The 27,211-nt window shown below is 40.2% G+C and overlaps 1 protein-coding gene across 20 annotated transcripts in view; it reads left to right on the plus strand.

Annotated features, from left to right (window-relative positions):
- Nucleotides 1-27,211, plus strand: part of USP54 (ubiquitin specific peptidase 54) — a 151,433-nt gene that overhangs the window by 100,020 nt on the left and 24,202 nt on the right. For 11 of the 20 annotated variants that reach the window (XR_010838929.1, XR_010838930.1, XR_010838931.1 and 8 more), the window contains exons 4-15: nt 6,182-6,316; nt 7,870-7,983; nt 8,123-8,205; nt 8,630-8,735; nt 8,848-9,000; nt 10,659-10,808; nt 12,995-13,163; nt 14,502-14,672; nt 17,316-17,447; nt 17,617-17,997; nt 18,253-18,484; nt 19,631-19,764. Coding sequence is in view for 14 of the 20 variants with exons in the window: in XM_059054182.2 (XP_058910165.1) it covers nt 6,182-6,316; nt 7,870-7,983; nt 8,123-8,205; nt 8,630-8,735; nt 8,848-9,000; nt 10,659-10,808; nt 12,995-13,163; nt 14,502-14,672; nt 17,316-17,447; nt 17,617-17,997; nt 18,253-18,484; nt 19,631-19,764 (1,960 nt within the window). In the remaining 6 variants the exon portion in view is untranslated. Of the gene's footprint in view, nt 1-5,870; nt 5,899-6,181; nt 6,317-7,869; nt 7,984-8,122; nt 8,206-8,629; nt 8,736-8,847; nt 9,001-10,658; nt 10,809-12,994; nt 13,164-14,501; nt 14,673-17,315; nt 17,448-17,616; nt 17,998-18,252; nt 18,485-19,630; nt 19,765-27,211 lie in introns of those variants that run through there. The other 9 variants (XR_010838934.1, XR_010838933.1, XM_067025382.1 and 6 more) reach the window with 4 other exon arrangements.

Here is a 27,211-nt window from a genome sequence, read left to right on the forward strand (position 1 = left end):
GTATTGGGTTATAAATTGAATGCAAATAAAGCTCTAAACTCATGGGGAGATATGGTATTGGTAACTGAATTTAATTTAAAGGGACTGCTATAGGATATGTGGGTAATTTTCTAATTAGGAAGTCCAGAAGGTAGCTGTTTTAAGACATAAGTTTAAAGAATTCCAAGAGAGAAACTGGCCAAGCTGTTCTCTGCTTTCTCTTCCTGGAGCAAGAATTTCTGTTAAACTGACTGGATACCTTTTTCTGAGTGTGGTAATGGTATTATGGTTAAGTGTTTTTTTAAATGATTTTTTTCTGTCTTATTGCGGTATAATTCACAAATAAAAATTGTGAGATTTAAGGCACACAACTTGATGTTTTGATGTATACGTATATTGTGAAATGATCACTACAATCAAGCTAATTAACATAGCCATCACTTTACATAGGTACCTTTCGTTTTGTTTTGTTTTTACTGCATAAATGTCACTTCAGAATTGTCACTGAATTGTCACTAAAGTTGTTATATTTAACAGCTTTAATTTGAAGAACACATATTTGATCAGCTCATAGACTACAAACCTTGGGAGTTGCAGCTCACACTTGTCAGGGGAGATGTAATCACTGATTCTGTTATATCACAAAAAAATCACTGAACGCTAGAGAAAGGGTTTGTTATATAGTTATGTTTTAAACAAAAAGGGTTCTTATTTTTTAGAGGCATATCCTGACATATTTACAGATGAATAATGTCTGGCATTTGTTTCAAAATGATCTGGGAGGAGGGGAAAGTGGGTGGGTGGTATATATGAAATGAGATTGGCCACAGGTCAGTAATGGTTGAGGATGGATGATAGGTACATGGGAATTTATTGTGCTATTTTGTCCACCCTTGTATGTTTGAACTTTTTTGCAATAAAATGTTAAAAATCCAGTGTTACTGTTTTGGATGCCAAAATGGTAAACATTTCAATATTCTTTCCCCTCTTGAAAGAAAACGTTGAACATTCTTTTGAACATACAAATCTAGGGTGAAAGTTGTATTTTCCAGCAGTCAGTGACTCTCAAGGAGTAGCTCCTTTATTTTCCTTTCAAAGGGTTGTGTTTACAAACAGGCTCGATTGGCCACATCTAGGTTTATGATTTATTTAGGTCTATGATTTACAGGAGGTGTGGAAAAAAGGGATAGTTATGAAAGCCGAAATGGTAGATTTGGAAAGCTTAGATCAAGAAGAGAGACTCTAAGAATTGAGTTAGTAGTAGTGTATAACATGCATCACGCCTTTGTAGAAGGTGTTGCTGGACACCTCTCAGGGATCAGTTGAACTGCAGACTGGGGCACTTTTCAAAGACCTTGGGCCCATAAAGCATCAAATTTTGTGACAGCTCTTTTTCTTGACCTGTATCTTCTCTACTCATGACTTCTTTTAGATACAAGGCTAGGAAATTCTGAGAGAGAAATAGACAGCTGTTCCCTGCTTAAAGACAAAGCCTGTGTTTTAGGGGGGGGAAAAAAGGAAAAACTTAAGCAACAGCTGCATTTGTAGATGACAAAGCACAAAGACTTTCTGTCTTTATGGCACTTTTATCTTATGTACGTGGTTTTTACTAATCCAAATAATTATACGGTCCTGTGGGTAGAATTGTTTGCTACTTGATCCAAGAGAGATGGGCGGGGCAGCACCTGCTTTTAGTCATTAGTCTTGTTGCTTTTGCACTACATCCAAGAAAATAGTTAACAAACAAAAAGTATTTTGCCTTTTCCTGAGAGTGAAAAGGAAGACCTCTTTGGTTTCACTCTGTGAAGAACAGCAGAGAGAAACCTCAAAGGTGGGTTTTTTATTTATTGAAATGAAACCATCAGGGACCCCACAGGGGAAAATGATTCCTGGGTTTCGGTTCTTCCTGCCCTTTCTCCCTCTCTGCCATAGAACTCAGCAATTGGAAGAATACCAGTTTTTGTTCCTTATTGGTGCTACCACCTGTTCTTATTGCTGAACTAAATGTTCTTGGCTTTCTTTGGTGTGAACAGGATCTCCCTCTGGGAAAGGTGGGAGGAGGGTGAAAAAGGGAACAGGAGGAGGCCCATTCCTGCCTTGTGCTCATGTGAGAGGGACACACAGGAGTTAGTGTGCTGCCCTAACAGAGGGGCTTTGTGCTACAGCTTCTTCCAGAGCTGTGGCTCACAGATGCATGCTGTACAGGCTCAGGCTGCTTCATCCCTGATACACTTGCTTCTTCCTAACAATGGCAGAGCAATACCGGTAACAATAATTAAAATATTGAATAAGAAAATAAAGAAGATGCAGGCAGAGGCTATTCTGAATACATTCAGATACTCAGTGTGTGTGGAGAAAGCTGTTTGTAATTAAGAAGTTAAAAACAGAGTAGCATGGAGATGATGCCACTGAACACGAGAGCCAGATCTGTTGTTGCATATCCACTATGGGCGCAGTCAGAGCTCTGACTTTAAGTCTTTCTTTTTCTGTGCTGAAACCCTTGTTTTCTAGGTCATGGGAAATCTGCCTCTCTTGAATACAAGCAGCAGAGTAGAGAAGAATTTCTTCCTTTGTACCTAGACCTTAGAGACTGGGTAGGTAGCTCAAGGTAAAAGCCTTTCTGACTCTCAAGGCCCTTCTTCATACATCAGTGGCAGGCAGTAACCTAAAATGAATTCCAAATAGAATGATTATAATAACAGTTAACACTTAGAGAGCACTTTGATATGGTCAGACTTTAGTCTAAGATATAAGTAGAAAGATAGATAACTTATTTAATCCTCAAATAATCCTAGGAGGTAAATACTATTATTAATTATCTTTTAGAAGAGGAAACTGAAGGATAGAGAAGTTGGGTAACTTGTCCAAGGTCATATAGATGGTAAGTAACAGGGCTGGGATTTTGAACCCAAATACTATGGTTCCAGAGTCCATACTCTTAACTATTACTCTATGCCATCTCTCAGTGGATCTCTGTCCTTTCTCAAACAGGGTCATCTGAACCACATAACACAGAAAGTATTTTGAGTGACTATTTTCTTAATTCTCTCTAGGATGGTAACATAACTAGTACTATGCATAGGAGAGATAGGAACTGTTGATGCTTTAGAGTATTAATTCTTGAGGAAACCCAGTTGAGAGAGACTAAAGGGGCTGCAGTTTGCATTTGTTGTGTTTGTACAGAACTATCCTGAAACTAATTTTCCATTGGTTTGTCTTGGAACCAGTTTTAGACGCTGAACAAAAGACCAAACCTCATCCATCCCTTGCTCTAGAGGTAGAGCCTTTGTCAGCATTAATGTCTTACCATTAACAGTTGAGAAGAGTGGCAGGTTGGGATATGATAGTGGTTACCAAGTTTTGCAAAGCTGAGGTGACTTCCCTTAAGCATATCATTAAGTGTTCAGATCACCCTATGTAGAAGCAGCCACTACTTCTTTTCCTACCTTCCTTTTCCTTTTTTCTTCACATTTCCCCAAGTTTCAAAATCCCTTTGGTCACTTGGCAGATATCCAGTTGCCCTCTGGCAGTGTTTAACTGTGGACCCAGACCTTTACTTTTGATCTAGTTTAAGGAGTCACTGATAGACATTCTTCCACTTCCAGCAACAAAGTATGGAAGGTCTTGCTCTGTCTTTACCTGATCTTGTTAAAACTTTCTAGGTCACTCCAAAATAAAGTAATTATAATAGATTTCCCCCCAGCCCCATGCTTATTAAGTAATACTAAATATGTTTTTCTGGTGCTGCCTCCTCCACATCATATGGAATTATTTGTAGGGAAATAATAGCAGGGTTCACAGTAAATTGTTTTCAGGTTGCTGTAGGGATAGATGTTCAGTGTGTATGAGGTGGAATGATGCTAGTAAGAGAACAGAGTTCTCTTGAAATTAGCAGAACAAGGTTTAGTCCCATTTTGCTTGAACCAGTTGTGTTACCTTAAGAAAAATTTTCACCTTTTCTAGGTGATTCTTTATCTGCTTAAAAAAGAGAAGGGAGTTAATATTTTCCCTTAATAAGATCTAACCATTTAAAATCATTCATTCAAAAAGAGTTGTTGATGACCTACATGCCATTACTATTATAGATGCTGGGAGTGTAGCAAGGAATTAAAGGGCAAAAATTTCTGTCTTCATATTCTAGAGAGTACAGTTAGACAATAAATAAGTAATATACATGGTATGACTGCTGGTAAAAGTGCCAAAGGGAAAAATAAAACAAATAAGGGTGGGAGGTTTAGAAAGAGTGGGTAGAGCTTGAGCTTGCAATTTTAAATAAAATGATCCAGAAATACTATATTGAGAAGGTAATATTTGGGTAAAAATCTGAAGGGAATGAGTGACTGAGCTACTGCAAGTAAAACGTCAAGTAAAATGAGGACCAGTAATTAGCCATTCTAGGTTGGTGGGACCTCCTATTCTTAGCTCACATAGGTAGGTTTATAAAAGTGATCTCATTTCTGGTCTCATTAGTAAGTCTGAAAGTAACCCTGGAATTTTTTTATATGAATAAATTACTAAGGATTTCAAGCCGGTGACATTCTTTGGCGTGTTGACATGTAACTCATTGTTGGGTGAGTTGTTTTTTTTTTTTTTTTTTTTTTTTTTTTTTTTTTTTTTTTTTTTGGGGTGAGTTGTTTATCTGGGTAGTTTAGTGTGGATCTGGGCCATGTGATGTCAAGGAGCACATTCTAATATCTCTGTGCGGAGGGTCCAATACCGCTTGAGAAGGACACCTCAAAGCAGGTGCCACTTGTTGCCACTCTTTGTTTCCATTTTCTGGATATCACATTCATCATTGTTTCAGATATAGGTAAAGATGGAGAAGATAGATACATTTAGTTACACCAGAATAAAAAACTGCTGCGCTTGAAAGATATCAGAAGACTAGAAGAAGGTATTTGCTGCACGTAGTACTCACAGAAGACCCAGAAAAACTAAATGTAGTTAGAAAGACTAAAGTTAACCAGTCTGACTGTATTAATTGCTGACAAGGATATGGGGAAATTTATTTGTATTCATGCACTGGTAGAAGTTTAAGTTGGCATAGCCTCTTTACAATAGCAAAAAATTGGAGACTGTTAAAATATCTGTCAATAAAGAAATGGATAGGGCTTCCCTGGTGGTGCAGTGGTTGAGAGTCCGCCTGCCGATGCAGGGGACATGGGTTCGTGCCCCGGTCCGGGAAGATCCCACATGCCGTGGAGCGGCTGGGCCCGTGAGCCATGGCCACTGAGCCTGTGCATCCGGAGCCTGTGCTCCGCAATGGGAGAGGCCACAACAGTGAGAGGCCTGCGTACCACACACACACACACACACACACACACACAAAAAAAAAAGGATAAATAGATATGATATAGTAACATGATATAATACTATACAAATGGATAAATAGATGTGATGTAGTAACATGATATAATACTATATAGCAGGGGAAAAGGATGAAATACATGGGTAACCTCAAAAAGAATGCTGAATTTTTTAAAGTAAAATTCAGTGTGATACTTTTTGCATAAACAAAAGACATATACACAAGCGTAATATGTAGTTTTGAAGGTTTTATATATATATATATATATATACACACACACATATACACATACAAATATATGTAAAAGTATTATAAACAGAAGATTGTGCAACAAACTCATAGTGAGTGGCTGGTCTTAAAGGGGACTTTAGCTTTATCTGTAGATTTGAAGTAAACACGATAGAATGTTTATTTCTTAGTGTTAGACACGTAGGTATTTGTTATATTATTCTTTTTACTTTTGGGTAATTTTATAGTAGCTAAACAATTTAAAAGAAGGGGCCAAGTTTCATACGATGAGCCCCCAGAGAATAATTTGCCAATTCAGTGACATATAATTTATCTTTATTTATTGTAGACCATCTACGTCTTTCTATATCAGAGGAAATGAGGTAACTGCATTGCATTAACTCATGACAATTGTCTCTCCTAATGAGTCCTTGACGGTATCACACTCAGATGGAAGAGCAAGAATCCTTATTAGCACATATCAGGCCCTTTATTATGAGTCTTGTTTTTTTACTTTTTTATAACTAACTGCAAGCATATCAACTGATTCAAAGTACAATTGGCTCCATAGTTGTAAGCATGGAGATCCTAGCATGACAGACTGGGATGCATAGAAGCTCAGTAACAGCATTGTGCTTTTCCCCTTGTCTAACCTCTTCCCCACAGGGAATCTTTAACCAGTTTCAGTGCAGTACTGAAAAAGTGCTTCCATCTGACACTCTCCGCAGTGCTCTGGCAAAGACTTTTCAGGATGAACAGCGTTTCCAGCTGGGAATTATGGATGATGCTGCGGAGTGCTTTGTAAGTGCTGGCCTCTGGCCCTCTTTGATAATGGGGTGAGACTGTGGATGGTCTCCATCAGGGACTGGCTACTTTACTGTGCTCCTGGTCTCTACAGTTATAACTAGGAATTTCCCTAGTTTCTATAAGTTGTTTCTGCTAATAAAGTATGAATTGCCTAGTGGTTTATTCTTTTTTTCTTCAGGCTTCAGGTAGTTTTGTGCTTGCCATCGCACAGAACAGTAGCTCTCACCTTCAGAGGAGACAAGGCCCATTAAAATACAAATTTCTGGGCCCAACTCCCTTGAGTTTCTGTTTCAGTAGGTCTGGAGTGGGTCCCAAGAATATCTCTAACAAGTTGCTAGGTGATGCTAACACTGATGCTGCTGGTCTGGGGACCACAGTTTGAGAGCTCCTGCATACTGAAGATAATTAAACAGAGAATAGCTGCGTCCTTAGCACAAGTGTGATGTGCTATGTAGATGGCTACTTTGCTCCCAGTGACTTTTAGTAGAGGACCCTAACTCTTCTCAACTCTGGGTTCTGTTCATCAACCTTCAAAAGACTCTATTAAGCAATCTGAGTGATATACATCCTATTATAGGGTAAAATATAGGCCAAAATCAGTGCTGCCCCTGAGAAACTGGATCACTGATTTATTGCTGGTAGGAATGAACAAATGGTATAGCCACTCTGGAAAACACTTTGGCAGTTTTTTAAAAAACTAAACTTGCAAATTACCATATGATTCAGCAGTTAGATTCCTGTATGTGAATCCCAGAGAGATGAAAACATATGTTCATACAAAAACCTGTATATGAATGTTCAGAGAAGCTTTATTTGTGATAGCCCCAAAGTAAAAAAGCCCAGATGCTTTTAATGGGTAGATGATGAAACAAACTGGGGTACTTCTATATCAGGGAATACTGTGCAGCAATAAAAAGGAATGAACTGTTGATTTATGTAACAAGTTGAATGATCTAAAGGGAGTTACGATGAGTGAAAAACGCAGTATCAATAGGTTATGTACTATATGATCTCATTTATTTAACATTCTTGAAATAATAAAATTATAGAGATGGGACAACATGTTAGTGGTTGTTAAGGGTTAGGGTTGGAATTGAGTGGGTAAAGTTTTAAAGGAATAGCAGAAGGGAGCTTTGTGGTGATGAAGGAGTTTTATATCTTAATTGTGGTAGTGTTTACATGACTATACATGTGATAAAATTGCATGGAGCTACACATACACACAAATAAATGTATGTAAAACTGGTGAAATCTGAATAAACTCTGTGGATTTTATTGATGTCCATTTGCTGGTTTGGATACTGTACTATAGTTATGTAACATGTCACCTGTGGAGGAAACTGGGTGAAGGGTACATGGACCTCCTGTATAATTTTTTTGAAACTTTCTGTGAATTTATAATTATTTCAAATTAAAATTTTTTTTAAAAATCAGAGGTATTCCTCCCTTCAAGGAGGATTGCTGTTTCTCTGAGTAAACTGCCAACAAATTTGTACTTTTGTTTGTTAAATATTGTCAATGTACTGCTTTTTGTCCTCCCCTATTAGGAAAACCTCCTGATGAGGATTCACTTCCACATTGCTGATGAAACCAAAGAGGACATATGCACTGCCCAACACTGCATCTCCCACCAGAAATTTGCAATGACGTTGTTTGAGCAGGTGAACCTTATTTCTATTCCCATCACTTCTTAGACCTTTTCTTCAAGAACACTTTATCCTAGGATGTAGGATGTCAAATGGGTGCCAAAACAGTTAATGACTGTGGCTGCTGGTTTTGCTTTTTTCTCCCCGGGCTTAGTGTGTATGTACTAGCTGTGGCGCCACTTCTGATCCGCTGCCTTTCATCCAGATGGTGCATTATATCTCCACTACTTCCCTTTGGTGAGTCTTATAGGGTTCTCTGTCTGTATACTTAGGCGATCCTTCAGTTGACTGGGTTTTAACTCAAGGCACCCAAATAGCTTGTATCCTTATTGCTGAGTATTTGCTGTATTGTAGGAACTCAGAACAGTAATTTTAAAATAACCTTTGTTCTCCTTCTTTCCTCTCCCATCTGTCCCCTTTTCTTAGTCTCAAGTTCTGGCCAGCAGAGTAGGAGGAGGAATGGGGATTCTATGAGCTTTGGATTTGGGGACAGGCAGGCACACGTTCTCTGTGGGAAACTGAGGCTGGTCAGGATGAGGGGCTTTGGCATAGTGGGCAGAGGAAGAAAGTCAAACATGTGAGTTAGGAATTTGCATGAATGATTTAGCTATAACCCTGTACAACTCCCAACATCATCCCCCTTCAATTCCCCATCTCGAAGCAATCAGGCTATTTGTATGCTGGAAAGACGAGAAAAACCCTCACCAAGCATGTTTGGTGAGCTGCTGCAGAATGCCAGCACCATGGGGGATCTGCGGAACTGCCCGGTGAGTTAAGTGAGGGGTGGGGTTCAGAGTGGGGAGGGAAACCCTGAGATTAGTGGAAATGAGGCAGAGTCAGTGGGCAACATTTCTCACTAGCATTATATATGTATTTCAGAGCAACTGTGGAGAGAGGATTCGGATTCGCCGTGTGTTGATGAACGCTCCACAGATTATCACAATTGGGCTGGTATGGGACTCGGACCACTCAGACTTGGCAGAGGATGTCATTCACAGCCTGGGCACCTGCCTTAAGCTGGGTGACGTGAGTGTTAGTTACCTTTATCTCTCACTTGGAGTTCTTGTAACTTACTATTGCTCAAGGGCAGTGAACTCTGAACACAAAGGTATATCCTAAATGACAAATATTAAAGAGTTTTGAAAAAATATATTGTGTGTATCTGTACACATACATGTGCATGCATGTACATGCTCACATACCTCCTTTGCATAGGTGGCAAAGGCTTTTTGGAAGATATGGGATGATCTTGGCCTTGAAAGACAGGATGGGCAGAGCTTAGCTACTGATAAAAATCAAGTAATTCATAGGGTTATCATATGCTCTACTTATGATTAGTTAATACCAGTGTAGAATAGGGAAGTGTATTCAACCATGGGAGGTGGTAAGGTCAAAGAAGTGAGCAGTCCAGACGAGTTCTCCTATGGGAGGTGAAGGAGGTAGAAGTTGATGACATGAGTCCTAGAATATTAAATTCATGGTAGGAACCAACGTCTGCTGAGAAGGTGATGAAGTGGCTTGGAAGAGAATTCTAGTGGAAACAGACTTCAGACGTGGGCTGTTTACCTTATCAGCGGCATACCCTAGTATAGGTACAGGCAGGGTTTTCCTTCAGTTCAAGAGAAGAGCCAGAAAGTCTGTGGTTTCCTTTCTACTGGTTTCCCTCTGGGATGGTCCTGTGACTAAGGAGATCCCTTGTTGTTTTTTGATGTCATTAAGCCATGGTTGAGAATAAGTGAACCATCTGGGATCTTACTTTAGGTCTTCTTGCCAAGGAGTCTCTGACATAGTAGGCTATGCACAAGAAAATATAATTTTTCTAAATTTCTATAGCCTACATATTCTGTTCTGTTCTAGCTTTATTTTTATTATTGCCTTTTCAACCAGATTCCTCAAGGCAAGAGTCCTTGCCTTCAAATATTTTGTATGTCTCTTAACACCTAGGACAGTGCTAGATATCTAGGAATTGAAATGTTGGTAACCAGTATGGTGGGATTGCTCCCCCTAAGGGCTTTCTTACCTTCTACTTAGTGTCTCAACAGGAAATTTGTATTTGTGGCACCAGCTGATAAACAACCTTTGAAACTTGAGAATGTTTTGTTTTTATTTTTTTTAACATTCCTGACTCATATTAGAATAGGCCCCAGCAAGAAAATATTATTAAAAGGTATGAAGAGGGCTTCCCTGGTGGCACAGTGGTTAAGAATCCGCCTGCCAATGCAGGGGACACGGGTTCGATCCCTGGTCCAGGAAGATCCCACATGCTGCGGAGCAGCTAAGCCCGTGTGCCACAACTACTGAGCCTGCTCTCTGGAGCCCGCATGCCACAGCTACTGAAATTCACGCGCCTAGAGCTCGTGCTCCACAACAAGAGAAGCCACTGCAATGAGAAGCCCACACACTGCAACGAAGAGTAGCCCCCGCTCGCTGCAATTGGAATGAATGAATGAATAAATAAATAAATAAAATAAAAGTTATGAAGAAACATTATCATGTTACCAGTTTGGCCACTATCTGTCTGACATTTCATTAAAATTTTGCCTTTTTACGTTCATTTCTGATGATTAATATGGATTAGCAAAAGGAGAAGCAAATCAGTACCTTAATTAAGAAATAATGGAGTCTGCTGAGAGATGATGTGAGAGGGCTGAGTATGTGACTGTTCTTTCCTTTCTCCTCTTTCCCCACAGCTGTTTTTCAGAGTGACAGATGACCGGGCCAAGCAGTCTGAACTGTACTTAGTAGGAATGATCTGTTACTACGGCAAACATTATTCTACATTCTTTTTCCAAACAAAGATCCGCAAATGGATGTATTTTGATGATGCTCACGTCAAGGAGGTAGGAATATTCAAATCCTTCTTGACGTGTTTGGTGAATGGAACAAAAAACTATGGACAAAAAAAAAGGGGGGGGGGCTTCCCTGGTGGCGCAGTGGTTGAGAGTCCGCTTGCCGATGCAGGGGACACGACTTCGTGCCCTGGTCTGGGAAGATCCCACATGCCGCGGAGCGGCTGGGCCCGTGAGCCATGGCCGCTGAGCCTGCGCGTCCGGAGCCTGTGCTCAGCAACGGGAGAGGCCACAACAGTGAGAGGCCCGCGTACCGCAAAAAAAAAAACCCCAAAAAACTATGGACAGTTACTTGTCTTCAGTGTTTCATTTTCATAATTTTAATGTCTGTCTGCCTATCTTTTGAATTTATGAGTGTGTCAGTCTTGTCTTCCCCAACAGACCAAGTTCCTTGAGGACAGGATCAGTTTATCTTCTATTATTTTATCTGAATCACCTCACCAGCATTCAGAACCATTCTGAATTTATAGTTGAAAGGGCTTTTTTTTTTTTTTTTTTTTTTGCTGTACGCGGGCCTCTCACTGTTGTGGCCTCTTCCGTTGCGGAGCACAGGCTCCGGACATGCAAGCTCGGCGGCCATGGCTCACGGGCCCAGCTGCTCCACGGCATGTGGGATCTTCCCAGACCCGGGCACGAACTCTTGTCGCCTGCATCCTCAGGCGGACTCTCAACCACTGTGCCACCAGGGAAGCCCTGAAAGGGCTTTTTAAAAAATGTGTTAATTCGTTGACTTGAGCAAGAACAATCTAATGCCTCAAATTAGGTTATAAGCTTAGCACAGAGTTCAGAATTCCAAATCTTGTAATTAACAGTGGGTAATACTTTGTCCCAGGGCTGCTATAAATTATTCTCTGATTGTTATCTCCCTGAAGTACTCTATCACGGATTAACGTATTTTGGGGATAGTGTAGAGAAAATAAGGCTATAATCATATTTAAAGCTGGAAATTTGGTGCTATCTAAACCACAGAGTGTGTGGCTGAAGTAGTTTAGGTGATCTTTGTGAGTTTGGAAGCCTCTTGTGATAAGGTTAGCAGCTAGGAGACTGCTGACTATAATCTACACCAACCCATGGGCCTTACGTAGTGTCCTCTACAAATAGTAAAGTCTTTGTTAAATTCCCTGATTCTCTTCTTCATCTCTTTTTTACTGTTGTAATCTTGGGCAACTTATGTAAATTCTTTGAGCTTTAGGTTTTTCATTTGAAAAATAATACCTGCCTTATAAAATATTAAATCAGATTTGTATGTAAAAGCATATAAATGTTTCAGTTAAAATGATAACTTAGTTATAAATTTACTGAACGTCTATTATGAAATAAACACCATGCCAGGGGTCTGACTCCAAGAACACACCATCTAAGAATGTGACTGGATCAAACTTAAGAGAGAGTTTGGGGATTTGATTGGATTGTTGTTTCCATGGCTATTCTGTCACTTTTTTTCACTGCCATGGCAGTGCTGAATCCAGCACAAAGCTAAGGCTGAGAGGTTCAGCTGTATATTCTAAGCAGTTTGACATTTTATGTCCTGCCTTGTGTGAACTCTGAGATGGAATGTCACTTATTTTCAGGCAGTCTGTGAGAGAGTTTCTATCTGCTCTTTAGCTTCATGAAGGTGATTTTAATATTTAGGAGAAAATTATAGAAATGCAAATTTCAAGCAAGGGCTTTTATTTGATGTCTGTGAAAAGAAATTGATCACCAAGTCAGTTGAAGTCCCCTCACATGGCATATTCAGCTTTGAGAACTTTTATTCATATTTCATAATTGAATTGATGTTTCACAGGAATAAAAGTAATTTTATTCATCATTCCTATCTCTTATAGGGTTTTAGTGCTTTCTAAAAGGATTTCATTAAAAAAGACTTAACAAAAAATTCATTGGGACTTCCCTGGAGGTCCAGTGGTTAAGACTCCGCACTTCCACTGCAGGAGGCCTGGGTTTGATCCCAGGTTGGGGAACTAAGATCATACATGCTGTGTGGCACAGCCAAAAATTAAAAAAAAAAAAAAAAAAAATTCATTAAGTTTAGGTCCGAGATCTCTTTTGTTGTTTCTTTACCCAGTTCTTGTCTTTTCGTCTCTTATTTTCTTTAGAAAAATAGAGTAGAAAGATCTGTGTTGAATTATGGATATGAAGTATAATTGTCATGCTTTTTCTGGTTGTTTCTGGTTCAGATTGGGCCCAAATGGAAGGATGTGGTGACCAAATGCATCAAGGGACATTATCAGCCTTTGCTGCTGCTTTATGCAGACCCCCAGGGTACCCCAGTGTCCACCCAGGACCTGCCCCTCCAAGTTGAATTCCAGTCGTACAGCAGGACGTGCTACGATAGTGAAGATTCAGGTGAGCAGCCTAGCTCTTTACTTCTCCCTCCCCACTCCAATGTGATGACTGGACAGTAGGGTCTCACAGTCATGAGCCTAGCACTTAACCTAGCTTGGAGAAAGAGGATTCATCAGAGATAAGAAAGAAGTACCAACTTACGCTGAAGCCCAAGTTGTGCCAGGCTTTGTTTCCTTCAGTGTTTAGGAATGTATTGTCTAGATCACCTGGCCCCGATTCAAAAATGAGAAGGAAATTATGTTCATTTAGACTGAGGGATTAAGTTTGTGAGGGAAACCTCACTATTTAACCTTCTAATATTGCTAAGATGACTCATCGTTACTAGCAATTTAACAGTGACTTGAGTTGTTAAGACCCAGAAAATGATAATGAGTTACTACAAAGCTCGTCATTTTGTTTGGAATGAGAGATTTTTGTTTTAAAATGCCAAGTGCAGTAGCAATATTCCTTAGCTTATGAATCAGCTGTTCACTTCTAATTCAGTTATTTGGAACTTAAATCATGTCTTCCTGTAGAAACAGTTGCAGCTTTATTACTAAAGTCTCCGGCTATCCCTCAGAAACTCATCCTATAATAGAAATACAACCCTAATGGTTTTGGCTTGATTCCTAAAAGGAGGAAAAAGTAATGTTCTCTTCCTTTTCTGGTTCTAAGGCTGGCTGGCCCTGAGTATAATTTTGAAAGAGAAGATACTTGTCTTTGGAATCTTTTCCCCTCCCTTTTGTACCTCCCTCCTGTTCGGTATGTTCTTCCCACCCTTGTGCCCCACCCAGACCTGCTCTGCTGCTTCTCCCTTCAGTCAAACACCCATTTACACTGTTGTGCTTATCTCAGCTAGGTGTTCAGAGGAAAGTAGTCTAATTGAACTAATTCACACCAAGTATAAATAACTGCCCCATAATGTCTCATAGATACTAAAAATGCTTTTAAAGTTTAAAAAGTGACTCTTCTGGCAGTATAGGAGAAAAATTATGGGATAGGGAAACAACTGGTTATGTGTGCCAGGTTGGCGTGGGACTTGCCATCTTAGTAGGTCTTACTTTTCACAACTTTTTCCTTTCTTCAACTTTCCCCCCTGTAGGTTTTCTAAAAGCCCCACAGTTTTTCACAATGGCAGGCAAAGGGAGGGCTTCAGCAAGGTAGGGGCAGGAGTGGGAGGAATTGTGTGTCTGGCTTATCTGAAGTTGGATGTTGGGAAGAACGGCTCTGGTATATCCTTCTCACCCTTCCATTTCAGAAGTTCTTACCTTGTGAACCTTTGTTGCCGTCCAGCTCTTCACCCCCTCTCTATCACTGTCCTCTCTTTCCTCACCTTTGCATGTCTCCTCCTTCCCTCAGGGAGGGAGCCCTCCATCTCAAGTGATACTCGAACAGATTCCTCAACGGAGAGCTATCCCTACAAACACTCCCACCATGAGTCTGTGGTCAGTCACTTCTCTTCTGATTCTCAGGGAACAGTCATCTATAATGTGGAGAACGATTCCACGTCTCAGAGCAGTCGGGACACAGGTAGGGACTTATACAGTGGACCCTGCTTGCCTGATTCAGTTCTGCATAGAGGGTCTCCCAAGAAAAAGAAACTGGGGCAAGTCAGAAATGTTTGTCATGCAAAGGGGGAAATGCACAGAACTTGGGTAATTGAGAGGGATGAAAGAAAGCAACTCACTTCTGAATGAATGATGATGTTCCTGTCAACAGCAGCCTATCAGTAAGGACCATTGTAATGTGATTATTTATTCTGAAATCTTTTTCTGAAGGCTTTTTTCCTGCAGTGCTTTTGATCCCTGTCATTCTCATAGTGCCCCATTAAACCTTGTGGTCTTGCACCTCATTTCCTTCTCATGCCAGGCTTTGTTTCAAAGCCCTGAAGGGCTTTGAGAGAAGGGGCATATTTATGGATGGGGAAACCTGCTCATCACCTTGCTGAGCTTCCTGAAGGACAGAGAAATAAAAGGATGGAAAGCTAGCCTGTTTGTTATTGTGAGTTCCATGCAGAGAACATTCTTGAATTGTTCTATTAATCTACAGAAGATTGTGCCTGTGTCAGTGGAAGAAATCATTACAGGGCACAAAAAGAAGAACAGTAAGTGACTGACTGCTGAGATGAAAAGTTCATCATCTAAGGCATAGAACAGTGCCCATACTCTTAGAGACTTGGGAATTAGTGATCCCATGGCTTCAGATTGGTGGTTTACATCCTGTGCATGCCCTTTTAAAAAAAAGAGAGAGAATTTCAAACATATTCAAAAGCATACAGAATAGTATACAGCCCCTTCATGTACCCATCACCTAGTTTCAGTAATTATAACTCATGGTCAATCTAGTTTTATCTGTACCTCTGCTCACTTCCCCTACTCATGGATTATTTTGAAGCAAATCCCAGACATTTTATCACCTTTTCCATAAATATTTTAGTACTTATCTCTAAAAGAATCATTTTTTAAATTAATAACTTCTTAAAACCACTAAATAACCAATGAACGTTCAAATATCCTATTATCTCATAAATGTCTTTTTTGCGGTACGCGGGCCTCTCACCGCTGTGGCCTCTCCCATTGCGGAGCACAGGCTCCAGACGCGCAGGCTCAGCGGCCATGGCCCACGGGCCCAGCCGCTCCACGGCACGCGGGACCCTCCCAGACCGGGGCACGAATCCGCGTCCCCTACACCGGCAGGCGGACTCTCAACCACTGCGCCACCAGGGAAGCCCCCATATTTTTTAATGGTTGGTTTGTTTTTGACTCAGAATCCAAATGAGGTCTACACATTGTGATGGGTTAATAAGTCTTTTACATTTCCTTTAATCTGTAGGTTTTGCCTCTGTTTCTTCCTTTCTATTTATTGTTGAAGAACTAGGTAGTTTGTGCTGTAGTTTTCCTACATTTAAAATTTTGCTGATTGTGTCTGTATGGTAAACTGTAGCGTGTTTCTGTCCTCTATATTTTTTATAAATTGGTAGTCGGATCTAGTGGTTTGGTTGGATTCATGTTGGATTTCTTTTGATGACTATTGCATAGATGACTACTGCAAAGTGTGATTTTTTTTAGATTGTATTTCTGAAACTGTGAACCAGGGAGAAACCAAGTCACAGGATAAATAAGGAGAGTCAGGTTTATTTTAAGGGTTTGTGAATGGCTGGGGTGGGGGAGCATGCCCATTGGTTTTTACATTTGTGGATTTAGTTGTTCCAATTGATAAGTCTTTCTTATGGGCCCAGAGATAGCAAATGATTAGATAGAAGCAATAAGAGATTACATTGGTAATTGAAAATATATAGCCATATCATTGTATATCATACCTGAATATGTACAAGGATTTTCATAACTAACATATGAAAGCAAATTTCTGCTAGCTCTCAGATATTTGAGAACCCTAGGGGATTTCCTCTAAGCCTATATTCCAATTTAATTCAGTTGCTTAATTCACCTTTGGCTTCCAGCAGCTTAGATGATTATATCCTTTAGAATCTGACCTTTGCTGTTGTCAGATCATACTTCTACATTCACATACTGTGGGCGTGATGTATGGCAAGTTACATAAAAGAGCCCAGATCTCCTGGGTTTCCCAGTGATTAGTATTGAGGAACCATGAAGTGTAATCTCTGGGCGAAGTCAAGTTTGGTAAGGCATGGGTTATGGCTGGGAATGAGAATTATTCAAAGTTCAGATGTCCTTTGGAATGATTCACATTTAAGGAATGTTTAGAACTGGGTCTTAAAGCCATATACAATCAGAGGTCTTGTGGGCAAAGGCTGGGGCACCTAGGATAATACCAGATTTAATAAAAATTAAACTTCACTCGGTATGTGTTGCTACCATGATATTCTTATATAATCTTTAAAACTTTTGCCTTTTAAAAACTACCAAGTAGTGTATCCTTCTGGGTCACTGGGAAGGATTATGAGGGGGATCAAGATTGGTAATTGCTCAGGAGACATTGTAAATTTGGAAATTCCCACTAAATACTTGAGCTTTTCTGCCTTTATCTATTGAGAGATTCCTGCTACACTTAAATCACATAGTCCTGGCCTCTACAGCTTCCGATCCACTGTTTGTGGTACTGCCATGAATCCCAAAGGGAGAGTAGGTTCTCTAAAGGATGGAGGTCAGTCTCAGATACCAGCTTACCCCCATTTCCTTGTTTTTTTTTCAGGACACCTGACTGATAGTGAATGTAATCAGAAACTCCCATCCAAGAAAGGGTCACTGATAGAGCGCAAGAGGAGCTCTGGCCGGGTCAGGAGGAAAGGCGATGAGCTTCAGGCCTCAGGGTACCACAGTGAAGGCAAGCCCCCCTGCATAGTTTCTCTTTCTTTATTCACTCTGTCACCCTCACACTCCAACTGTGGCTTCTCCTGTGTGCTCAAAGGCCTTTCATTCTTTTTCAACTCTGGGGTCTGGGTGCCCGTGATGACTTTAAACATTTACAGTTGTTTCATCCTTTGTGTTTTTAGGAGAAACACTGAAAGAGAAGCAGGCTCCTAGGAATGCCTCCAAATCATCCAGCAGCACCAACAGGCTAAGGGATTTTAAAGAGACAGTCAGCAATATTATCCATAGTAGACCATCCCTGGTTTCTCAGACCAACCTAGGATCTCCCTGTGCGGGGAGGGGAGGAGACCAGACTGACAAAAAACCTCCTCGGAACCTGCCTTTACACTCTCATGACTGGGAAGTAGAGAGTACCAGCAGTGAGTCAAAATCCAGTTCTTCTAGCAAGTATCGACCAACATGGAGACCCAAACGGGAGTCTCTCAATATTGACAGTATCTTTAGTAAGGACAAAAGGAAGCATTGTGGCTATACGCAGCTTAGCCCCTTTTCTGAGGATTCAGGTAAGGAGATAATTAGGGAAGAATTGAGCTTTTGAATAAAGTTTATTTTTGTATTTTTTTAAAAACCTGGGTTTTCTGGTAGACTTGGCAAGGTGCATTTTTACCTTGAAGGGTAAAAATTTTACCCTCATGGGTCGCCTTTTGGGGATATGAGTTCAGTGAATGAGTAGATAGAGGGAAGGGTTAGTTATATCTTGATTTGAGGCAGATGCTAAATCTACCTCCTTTTCCATACTTGTCCTTTGATTGTGATAGCTAAAGAATTTACACCAGATGAATTAAACAAGCCACCTGCTTACGACATTAAGACTGGCGGACCAAGACCCCAGTACAAGATCTGGGGCCCAGTACGGCCAGGCTGTCACCTTTTAGAGCAGCACCCTCGCCTAATCCAGAGAATGGAATCTGGCTATGAGAGCAGTGAGAGGAACAGCAGCAGCCCTGTCAGCCTGGATGCAGCCCTGCCTGAGAGCTCGAATGTCTGCAGGTATTGTTTGGCCTTTGAATAGCTGCATTGTCCCTTGCAGAAATGTGAGCCGCCAAGAGGCTTTTTAACTCTGACAAGTGAAGAGATGGACTTTATTACCGTCTTGTAGGCAAGCAAAATGTGCTCGATCAACTTTCTATGGCAACAGTACCCTCTGCTGGGAGAAGGAGCAAAGGCATTTGAGAAAGGAGAGGCAACTTTTAGAGTATTATATATAAAATAATTGTTTAGTAAATAACTTATTGAAAGAATGAGTTAGTGAACCAAAACTTACATAGTTCTATGATCAAAGAGAAAACCCAATTGTTATTTTTATTGCCTTTTATATTAGGCTTTTTTTAAAAAGATCACTGGGGATTCTGTGTCTTATGAAGCCAGTGATATTCATAATTCCATAAGATAATGATGACAGTTTAATAGTGGTCACTGCACCCTGTCCATAGGGCCCATTAGCTTTATAAATTTCAGATCTCCATATGTTTTTTTTTTTTTTTTTTTTTGTGGTACGCGGGCCTCTCACTGTTGTGGCCTCTCCCATTGCGGAGCGCAGGCTCCGGACGCACAGGCTCAGCGGCCATGGCTCACGGGCCCAGCCGCTCCACGGCATGTGGGATCTTCCCGGACCGGGGCACGAACCCGTGTCCCCTGCATCGGCAGGCGGATTCTCAACCACTGCGCCACCAGGGAAGCCCTCCATATGTTGTTTTTACTGAGTTGCCTCAGAGACAAGTTTCCTAACAGTATAGCTTTGAAAGGAATGCTATCTTCTGCAAGAGTGATAACCGTATCCTCATACTTTCCCACTGCTCTTCCCTGACCTCAGACCCTGTTTAGTTTTACACATGAGAAGATTCTACAAAAGTATAAGAAAGAGGAAGGCAATCCATATGAGAGCATTTGTTTATTAATTCATTAAATAAGTTTTGTGCCAGACACTGCAAGATGCACAAAATGTGAATGAGGTGAGATAAGATGGGGGAATGAGTGGGTATTTCAATTTTCAGAAGTAGTTTTGCAGGTATTTTAATTATATTAGTTCGATGTTTGGGGTTTTTGTTGTTGTTTTTGGAGGGAATTTAGTCCTCGGAACGTTGCTAGTTATCAGCCTTCTGATGCTTTCACTAGACTCTGGTTTCTGTTTTGAAGGGATACAAGTGCTAAGAGATCAGCTGGGTTGGCCCCTTCCTGGCGTCACATCCCAAAGTCTCACAGTAGTAGCATCCTGGAGGCAGACTCCACAGTATCCAGGAGCGGCTGGACAAAGAATCAGCCCCTCTCAGGTAAGCGCAAGGACGTTGGATTTGGAGAACTGGATTTTACTGCCAGTTCTATTTGAGAAACAGCCTAACCTGAGCACATTTGAAAGTAGAGGACAATTGTACTTTGTTCCATCAGAATGTAAATGTGAAGACATTTGACCTGTTCCATCTCTGGATTTATCTTTTTGTTGTTGTTGTTCTCTGTCATGGCTTGCCTGCTTGCTCCTTTCCACCTTGGAGAGAGCCCTGGAGGGAGCAAGAAGGAACAGAAATATGGTGAACACTATCAGTAGCATCTGCTTTCCTCAGAAGAATAACTAACTCATAGGGCTTTCCTTGGTATAGAGGCATTCTTGTGGGAATGGATTTTTTATTGTTTAGTACTATGAATTGAGATAACAAGGGGGACATGTAGGCTATGGGCAAAACTGGGAAATAAGCAGGTCAGAACTACCCTTACCCCTGCCTCTATATCCTGTCTAGTATCCCTGCTTTGTTTTTCCTTCTTGAATGTGCCTGTGTTCCCCCTTCTCAAAACAAGCTTTAAAGGAATGATCTAACTCTTTTACACTAGATGTATGTGACTGAGAATAGTATAAAGTATGCTTTCTCTAAGAAAAACTAGCATTTTAACAAGTCAAAGCCTGAAGATAAAGGAATATTGGAATTTCAGGTGAGAGACACCAAGCATAGACATATGAGGTAGTCATAGGTTTTATATCCTTTTTACATTCTTCTCACAACACACATATATACTTACAGTGCATATTCAAATAAGTAAAATAAATCCTTTACTTACTTACAGCTGAAAATTGAGGTGGTAACTATGTAGTCTCCCGAACATGGAGACTTTTTGTGATGCTTGAAGGAAGGTGGTGAGTATTCAGTATTGTTTAGTCGGCTGAGGAGTTCTGGGGTCCATTCATCTAACTTAGAAATCAAGCTTCTCTGAAAGATGTGTTTCATCCCTTTTTTTCCTGGTATGTTAGATCAATTGGGAGTAGGATGTGTGGGCAGAAACCTAACTATGGTCTGGTTTAATGAGCTTCTGAATATAGATATGTGGCCAGCTCACTAGGGAGATGAGGACAGAATATTATGTGCCAACCTGTAGAGATGATACCAGGAACATTACTAGTCTGACCACCAGTTCTCTTAATGGCCACTGAAAGTTCTTAAAGGTGGCTGGAAGAGTGATATGCAGCAGAAATAAAAAGGCACGAACTCTTTTAGGTGTAAGTGCCATAGGTTGCTAACATCTGGCAGAGCCCAACAATGCCTGTAGAAGCAGATATTTCTGAAATCCTGGGCTAGAGTAGGTTATAGTTAGAAACCCATGGAAGAGATTCATTCTTCCTAATGAAATTATAGGTTTGGTTTATTTCCCACATTTTAATTTATCTCATATTGACTGACATCGCTTTGAGAAACTTGTGCTCTTCCATGAGCCTGTTCCCCCTTCTCTTTCCTTTGATAGCCAATAGCTTTTCAGCACACTAAAGACTGAGTCTCATGATTTCACTGATAGCCCTAATTCTAGATTAGCTGGATAGAATTCACCAACTGGATTCCTCAACTGGTAAAAGATATTTGGCAAGGAGTTAGAATAAATTCCTCACACACCATACACCCCACCATCCTCTTTGTATAGTAAATCCTATTTTTTTAATCTGGTGACACTGACCACCCTTTTAAAAAATTACAGAAGCAAATGTTAGTCCAACAATTCAGTAACTTGCCCATTGCCTCTTCAAACTGAAGGAAACACTGTTATCATTATGGCATGTATCTTTCTACATCTCTTTCTGTGCTTTCTATTCTGTCCAGTTTTCCCAGCACCACTTATTGAAGAGGCTGTCTTTTCTTCATTGTATATTCTTGCCTCCTTTGTCATAAATTAGGTGACCACATGTGCGTGGGTTTATCTCTGGGCTTTCTATCCTGTTCCATTGATCTATATTTCTGTTTTTGTGCCAGTACCATACTATCTTGATTACTTTAGCTTTGTAGAATAGTTTGAAGTCAGGGAGCCTGATTCCTCCAGCTCCATTCTTCTTTCTCAAGATTGCTTTATCTATTCAGGGTCTTTTGTGTTTCCATACAAATTGTGCAATTTTTTGTTCTAGTTCTGCGAAAAATGCCATTGGTAGTTTGATAGAGATTGCATTGAATCTGTAGATTGCTTTGGGTAGTATAGTCATTTTCACAATGTTGATTCTTCCAATCCAAGAACATGGTATATTTCTCCATCTGTTTATGTCATCTTTGATTTCTTTCATCAGTGTTTTATAGTTTTCTGAGTACAAGTCTTTTGCCTCCTTAGGTAGGTTTATTCCTAGTTATTGTTTTCATTGTGATGGTAAATGGGATTGTTTCCTTAATTTCTCTTTCTGATTTTTCATTGTTAGTGTATAGGAATGCCAGAGATTTCTGTGCATTTATTTTGTATCCTGCAACCTTACCAAATTAATTGATTAGTTCTAATAGTTTTCTGGTGGCATCTTTAGGGTTTTCTATGTATAGTATCATGTCATCTGCAAACAGTGACAGTTTTACTTCTTCTTTTCCAATTTGTATTCCTTTTATTTCTTTTTCTTCTCTGATTGCTGTGGCTAGGACTTCCAAAACTATGTTGAATAAGAGTGGCAAGAGTGGACATCCTTGTCTTGTTTCTGATCTTAGTGGAAATGAGTATGATGTTTGCTGTGGGTTTGTCATATATGGCCTTTATTATGTTGAGGTAGTTTCCCTCTATGCCCATTTTCTGGGGAGATTTTTTTTATCATAAATGGGTGTTGAATTTTGTAAAAAGCTTTTTCTGCATCTACTGAGATGATCATATGGTTTTTATTCCTTAATTTGTTAATATGGTGTATCACATTGAATGATTTGCATATATTGAAGAATCCTTGCATTCCTGGGATAAATTCTGCTTGATCATGGTTTATGATCCTTTTAATATGTTGTTGGATTCTGTTTGCTAGTATTTTGTTGAGGATTTTTGCATCTATGTTCATCAGTGATATTGGTCTATAATTTTCTTTTATTGTGATATCTTTTTCTGGTTTTGGTAGCAGGGTGATGGTGGCTTTGTAGAACGAATTTGGGAGTGTTCCTCCCTCTGCAATTTTTTGGAAGAGTTTGAGAAGGATGGGTGTTAGCTCTTCTCTAAATGTTTGATAGAATTTGCCTGTGAAGACATCTGGTCCTGGACTTTCGTTTGTTGGAAGATTTTTAATTACAGTTTCAATTTCATTATTTGTGATAGGTCTGTTTATATTTTCTAATTCTTCTTGGTTCTGTCTGGAAAATTGTACCTTTCCAAGAATTTGTCCATTTCTTCATGGTTGTCCATCTTATTGTCATATAGTTGTTTGTAGTAGTTTCTTACAATCCTTTGTATTTCTGCGCTGTCAAGTTATGATTTCTCCTTTTTCATTTCTAATTTTATTGAGTTGCGTCCTCTCCCTTTTTTCTTGATAAGTCTGGCTAAGGGTTTATCAATTTTGTTTATCTTCTCAAAGAACCAACTTTTAGTTTTATTGATCTTTGTTAGTGTTTTCTTCATTTCTATTTCATTTATTTCTTCTCTGATCATTATGATTTCCTTCCTTCTACCGACTTTGGGTTTTCTTTGTTCTTCTTTCTCTAGTTGCTTTAGGTGTAGGGTTAGATTGTTTATTTGAGATTTTTCTTGTTTCTTGAGGTGAGATTGAATTGCTATAAACTTCCCTCTTAGAACTGCTTTTGCTGTGTCCCATAGGTTTTGGGTCATTGTGTTTTCATTGTCATTTGTTTCTATGTATTTTTAAATTTCTTCTTTGATTCTTCAGTGATCTCTTGGTTATTTAGTAGCACACTGTTTAGCCTCCATGTATTTGTGTTTTTTACAGTTTTTTTCTGTAACTGATTTCCAATCTCATAGCATTGTGGTCTTAAAAGATACTTGGTACAATTTCAGTTTTCTTAAATTTTCCGAGGCTTGATTTGTGACCCAAGATGTGATCTATCCTGGAGAATGTTCAGTGTGCACTTGAGAAGAAAGTGTATTCTGCCACTTTCAGGTGGAATGTTCTATAGATATCAATTAAATCTGTCTGGTCTATTGTGTCATTTAAAGCTGTGTTTCCTTATTTATTTTCTGTTTGGGTGATCTGTCCATTGGTGTAAGTGGGGTGTTAAAGTCCCCTACGATTATTGTGTTACTGTCGATTTCCCCGTTCATGATTGTTAGCATTTGCCTTTTGTATTGAGGTGCTCCTATGTTGGGTGCATAAACATTTATAATTGTTATATCTTCTTCTTGGATTGATCCCTTGATCATTATGTAGTGTCCTTCCTATCTCTTGTAACAGTCTTTATTTTAAAGTCTATTTTATCTGATACGAGTATTGCTACTCTAGCTTTCTTTTGATTTCCATTTGCATGGAATATCTTTTTCCATCCCTTCACTTTCAGTCTGTATGTGTCCCTAAGTCTGAAGTGGGTCTCTTGTAGACAGCTCATAATGGGTCTTATTTTTGTATCCATTCAGCCAGTCTGTGTCTTTTGGTTGGGGCATTTAATCCATTTACACTGAAGGTTATTATCGATATGTATGTTCCTATTACCATTTTCTTAATTGTTTTGAGTTTGTTTTTATGGTTCTTTTTCTTCTCTTGTGTTTCCTGCCTAGAGAAGTTCCCTTTAGTATTAGTTGTAAAGCTGGTTTGGTGGTGCTGAATTCTCTTAGCTTTTGCTTGTCTGAAAAGCTTTTGATTTCTCCCTTGAATCTGAATGAGATCCTTGCTGGGTAATCTTGGTTGTGGGTTGTTCTCTTTTATCACTTTAAGTATATCTTGCCACTCCCTTCTGGCCTGCAGAGTTTCTGCTGAAAAATCAGCTGAAAAATCCCTTATGGGGATTCCTTTGTATGTTATTTTTTGCTGTTCCCTTCCTGTTTTTAATATTTTTTCTTTGCATTTAATTTTTGTTAGTCTGATTAATATGTGTCTTGGTGTGTTTCTCCTAGGGTTTATCTTGTATGGGACTCTCTGCAGTTCCTGGACTTGGGTGACTATTTCCTTTCCCATGTTAGGGAAGTTTTCCACTATAATCTCTTTAAAAATATTTTCTCAGACCCTTCTTTTTCTCTTTTTCTTCTGGAACCCCTACAATTCGAATGTTGTTATGTTTAGTGTTGCACCAGATGTCTCTGAGATTGTCTTCAATTCTTTTCATTCTTTTTTCTTTATTCTGCTCCTTAGCATTTATTTCCACCATTCTGTCTTCCAGCTCACTTACTCGTTCTTCTGCCTCAGTTATTCTGTTATTGATTCCTTCTAGTGTATTTTTCATTTCAGCTATTGTGTTGTTCACCTCTGTTTGTTTGTTCTTTAGTTCTTCTAGGTCTTTGTTAATATTTCTTGTATTTTCTCAATCCGTACCTCCATTCTATTTCCGAGATTCTGGATCAACTTTACTATCATTACTCTGAATTCTTTTTCAGGTAGATTGCCTATTTCCTCTTCATTTATTTGGTCTTGTAGGTTTTTACCTTGCTCCTTCATCTGTGACATATTTTTTTGCTGGCTCTTTTTTTTTTTTTTTTTTTAATGAGTGGGATTGTGTTCCTGTCTTACCGGTTGTTTGGCCTGAGGCTTCCAGCACTGGAATTTGTGGGCTCTTGTGTAGATCTGGGTCTTGGTGCCGAGATGAGGACATCCGGGAGACCTCACTCCGATGAATATTCCCTGGGGTCTGAGGTTCTCTGTTAGTCCAGTGGTTTGGATTCTGAGTTTCCACCACAGGAGCTTGGGCCCAGCCCCTGGTTTGTGAACCAAGATGCTGCAAGACATGTGGGGTGGCAAAAAAAACCCCAGAACAATAACAAAGAGTAAAAACTAAAATTAGACTAGGAAACTAACAGATATGTTAGAAAGAAAATAAAAATATAGATGAAACGACAACCAGAAGGTAAAACAGAACCACAATAGTAAAAAAGAGGAGGGGGGAAAAAAGAAAAAAAAAAGGCGGAAAAGGCATTGGCTGTGGGGGCAGGACTTAGGCACGGGTGGGGTTTAGGTGGTTGGCGGGGCCTATGCTTAGGACGCACAGGGCTGAAAAAGGCCATGGGGGTGGTGGGGCTTAGGCTCAACACAACAGAAGGGGTCCAGGCTTGCCTCTGGTTTTGAAGGGCGGGGGATCCAGCCTGGGAGCCCAGCAGGCTTCCCAGCCCAAGTGGGCAGGGCACACTCCCTCTGTGACTCTCCTGTTCCTCTGTCCTGGAAGGCACCTCCATCCTGCCTGCCTCTCCTGTTCTCCTCCAGCCTCCCTCCTATGCCCCCAGAACCAATGTAGTAGAAGGGGCCTCTTGAGGGTGTAGGACCGGGCCCGACAGCTGGGCAGGTTTCCCGGGCCAATTGGGCAGGGGAAACACCAGGCGTGATCCTCCTGATCCGAGCCCCTGAGGCTCCCTCCAGGCATGGGAACCCCTCCCTGCTCCCAGCCACCCCTTGGGGGCGCAGGTCCTGTCCTACCTCCACTTGTCCTCCCACCTTAGTCCCCCAACGTCCTACAGGGTCGCTTGGGGGTTCCTCCTGTCTCCTTGGGCATCGAGGTCCCCCACCAGCATCTGGCAGGCACCCTAGATGTCCATAGATAAGTTTATTACTAGCATTTAAAAAATATAAAAGTGGGCTTCCCTGGTGGCACAGTGGTTGAGAGTCTGCCTGCCAATGCAGGGGATGCGAGTTCATGCCCTTGCCTGGGAGGATCCCACATGCTGCGGAGCGGCTGGGCCGGTGAGCCATGGCCGCTGAGCCTGCGCGTCCGGAGCCTGTGCTCTGCAACAGGAGAGGCCACAACAGTGAGAGGCCCGCGTACCGTAAAAATAAATAAATAAATAAATAAATAAATAAATAAATAAAAGGGAGTCATACTATAGATATTATTCTGTCACTTGATTTTTCACTTAATATATCATGGACATCCTTTTAGATCTGTTTGGTTCCATCTGTGAACACTGAAAAAATTAAATTTTTACAACTATCAATATTTTCCAAACTCATTAAAAAGGTGGTGGAAATTAAGAGGGAGAAATTGACTTGTTTGAAGCTTCCGGGTGAGTCACTGGTAGCACGTGGTAGAGAATGCTCTCTAATAGTTAAAAGCACGAATTATGAATTTAACCTATTTGACTTTAATTCAGCTTTACCATTTGCCATTTTTGTTACCTTGGGTAAGTTATTTATCATCTTTGTGACTCAGTTTCTTCATTCTTAAAATGTGGGCAATAATAGTATCTACCTCATATATTATTGTGAGAATTAAATAATATATGTAAAAGTGCTTACAGTTATGCCTGTCACATAGTAAATACTCAACAAATGTTAGTTGTCATGTTGTTGTTGTTATAAAGCACCCAATAAATATTATTATTATTCATGGCCTAGGTATCATCCTGAATCTGAAATGGAAAGCACTATGC

This window comes from Kogia breviceps, chromosome 2 (assembly GCF_026419965.1).
Source record: "Kogia breviceps isolate mKogBre1 chromosome 2, mKogBre1 haplotype 1, whole genome shotgun sequence".
In the NCBI taxonomy this organism is placed as follows: Eukaryota; Metazoa; Chordata; class Mammalia; order Artiodactyla; family Physeteridae; genus Kogia; species Kogia breviceps.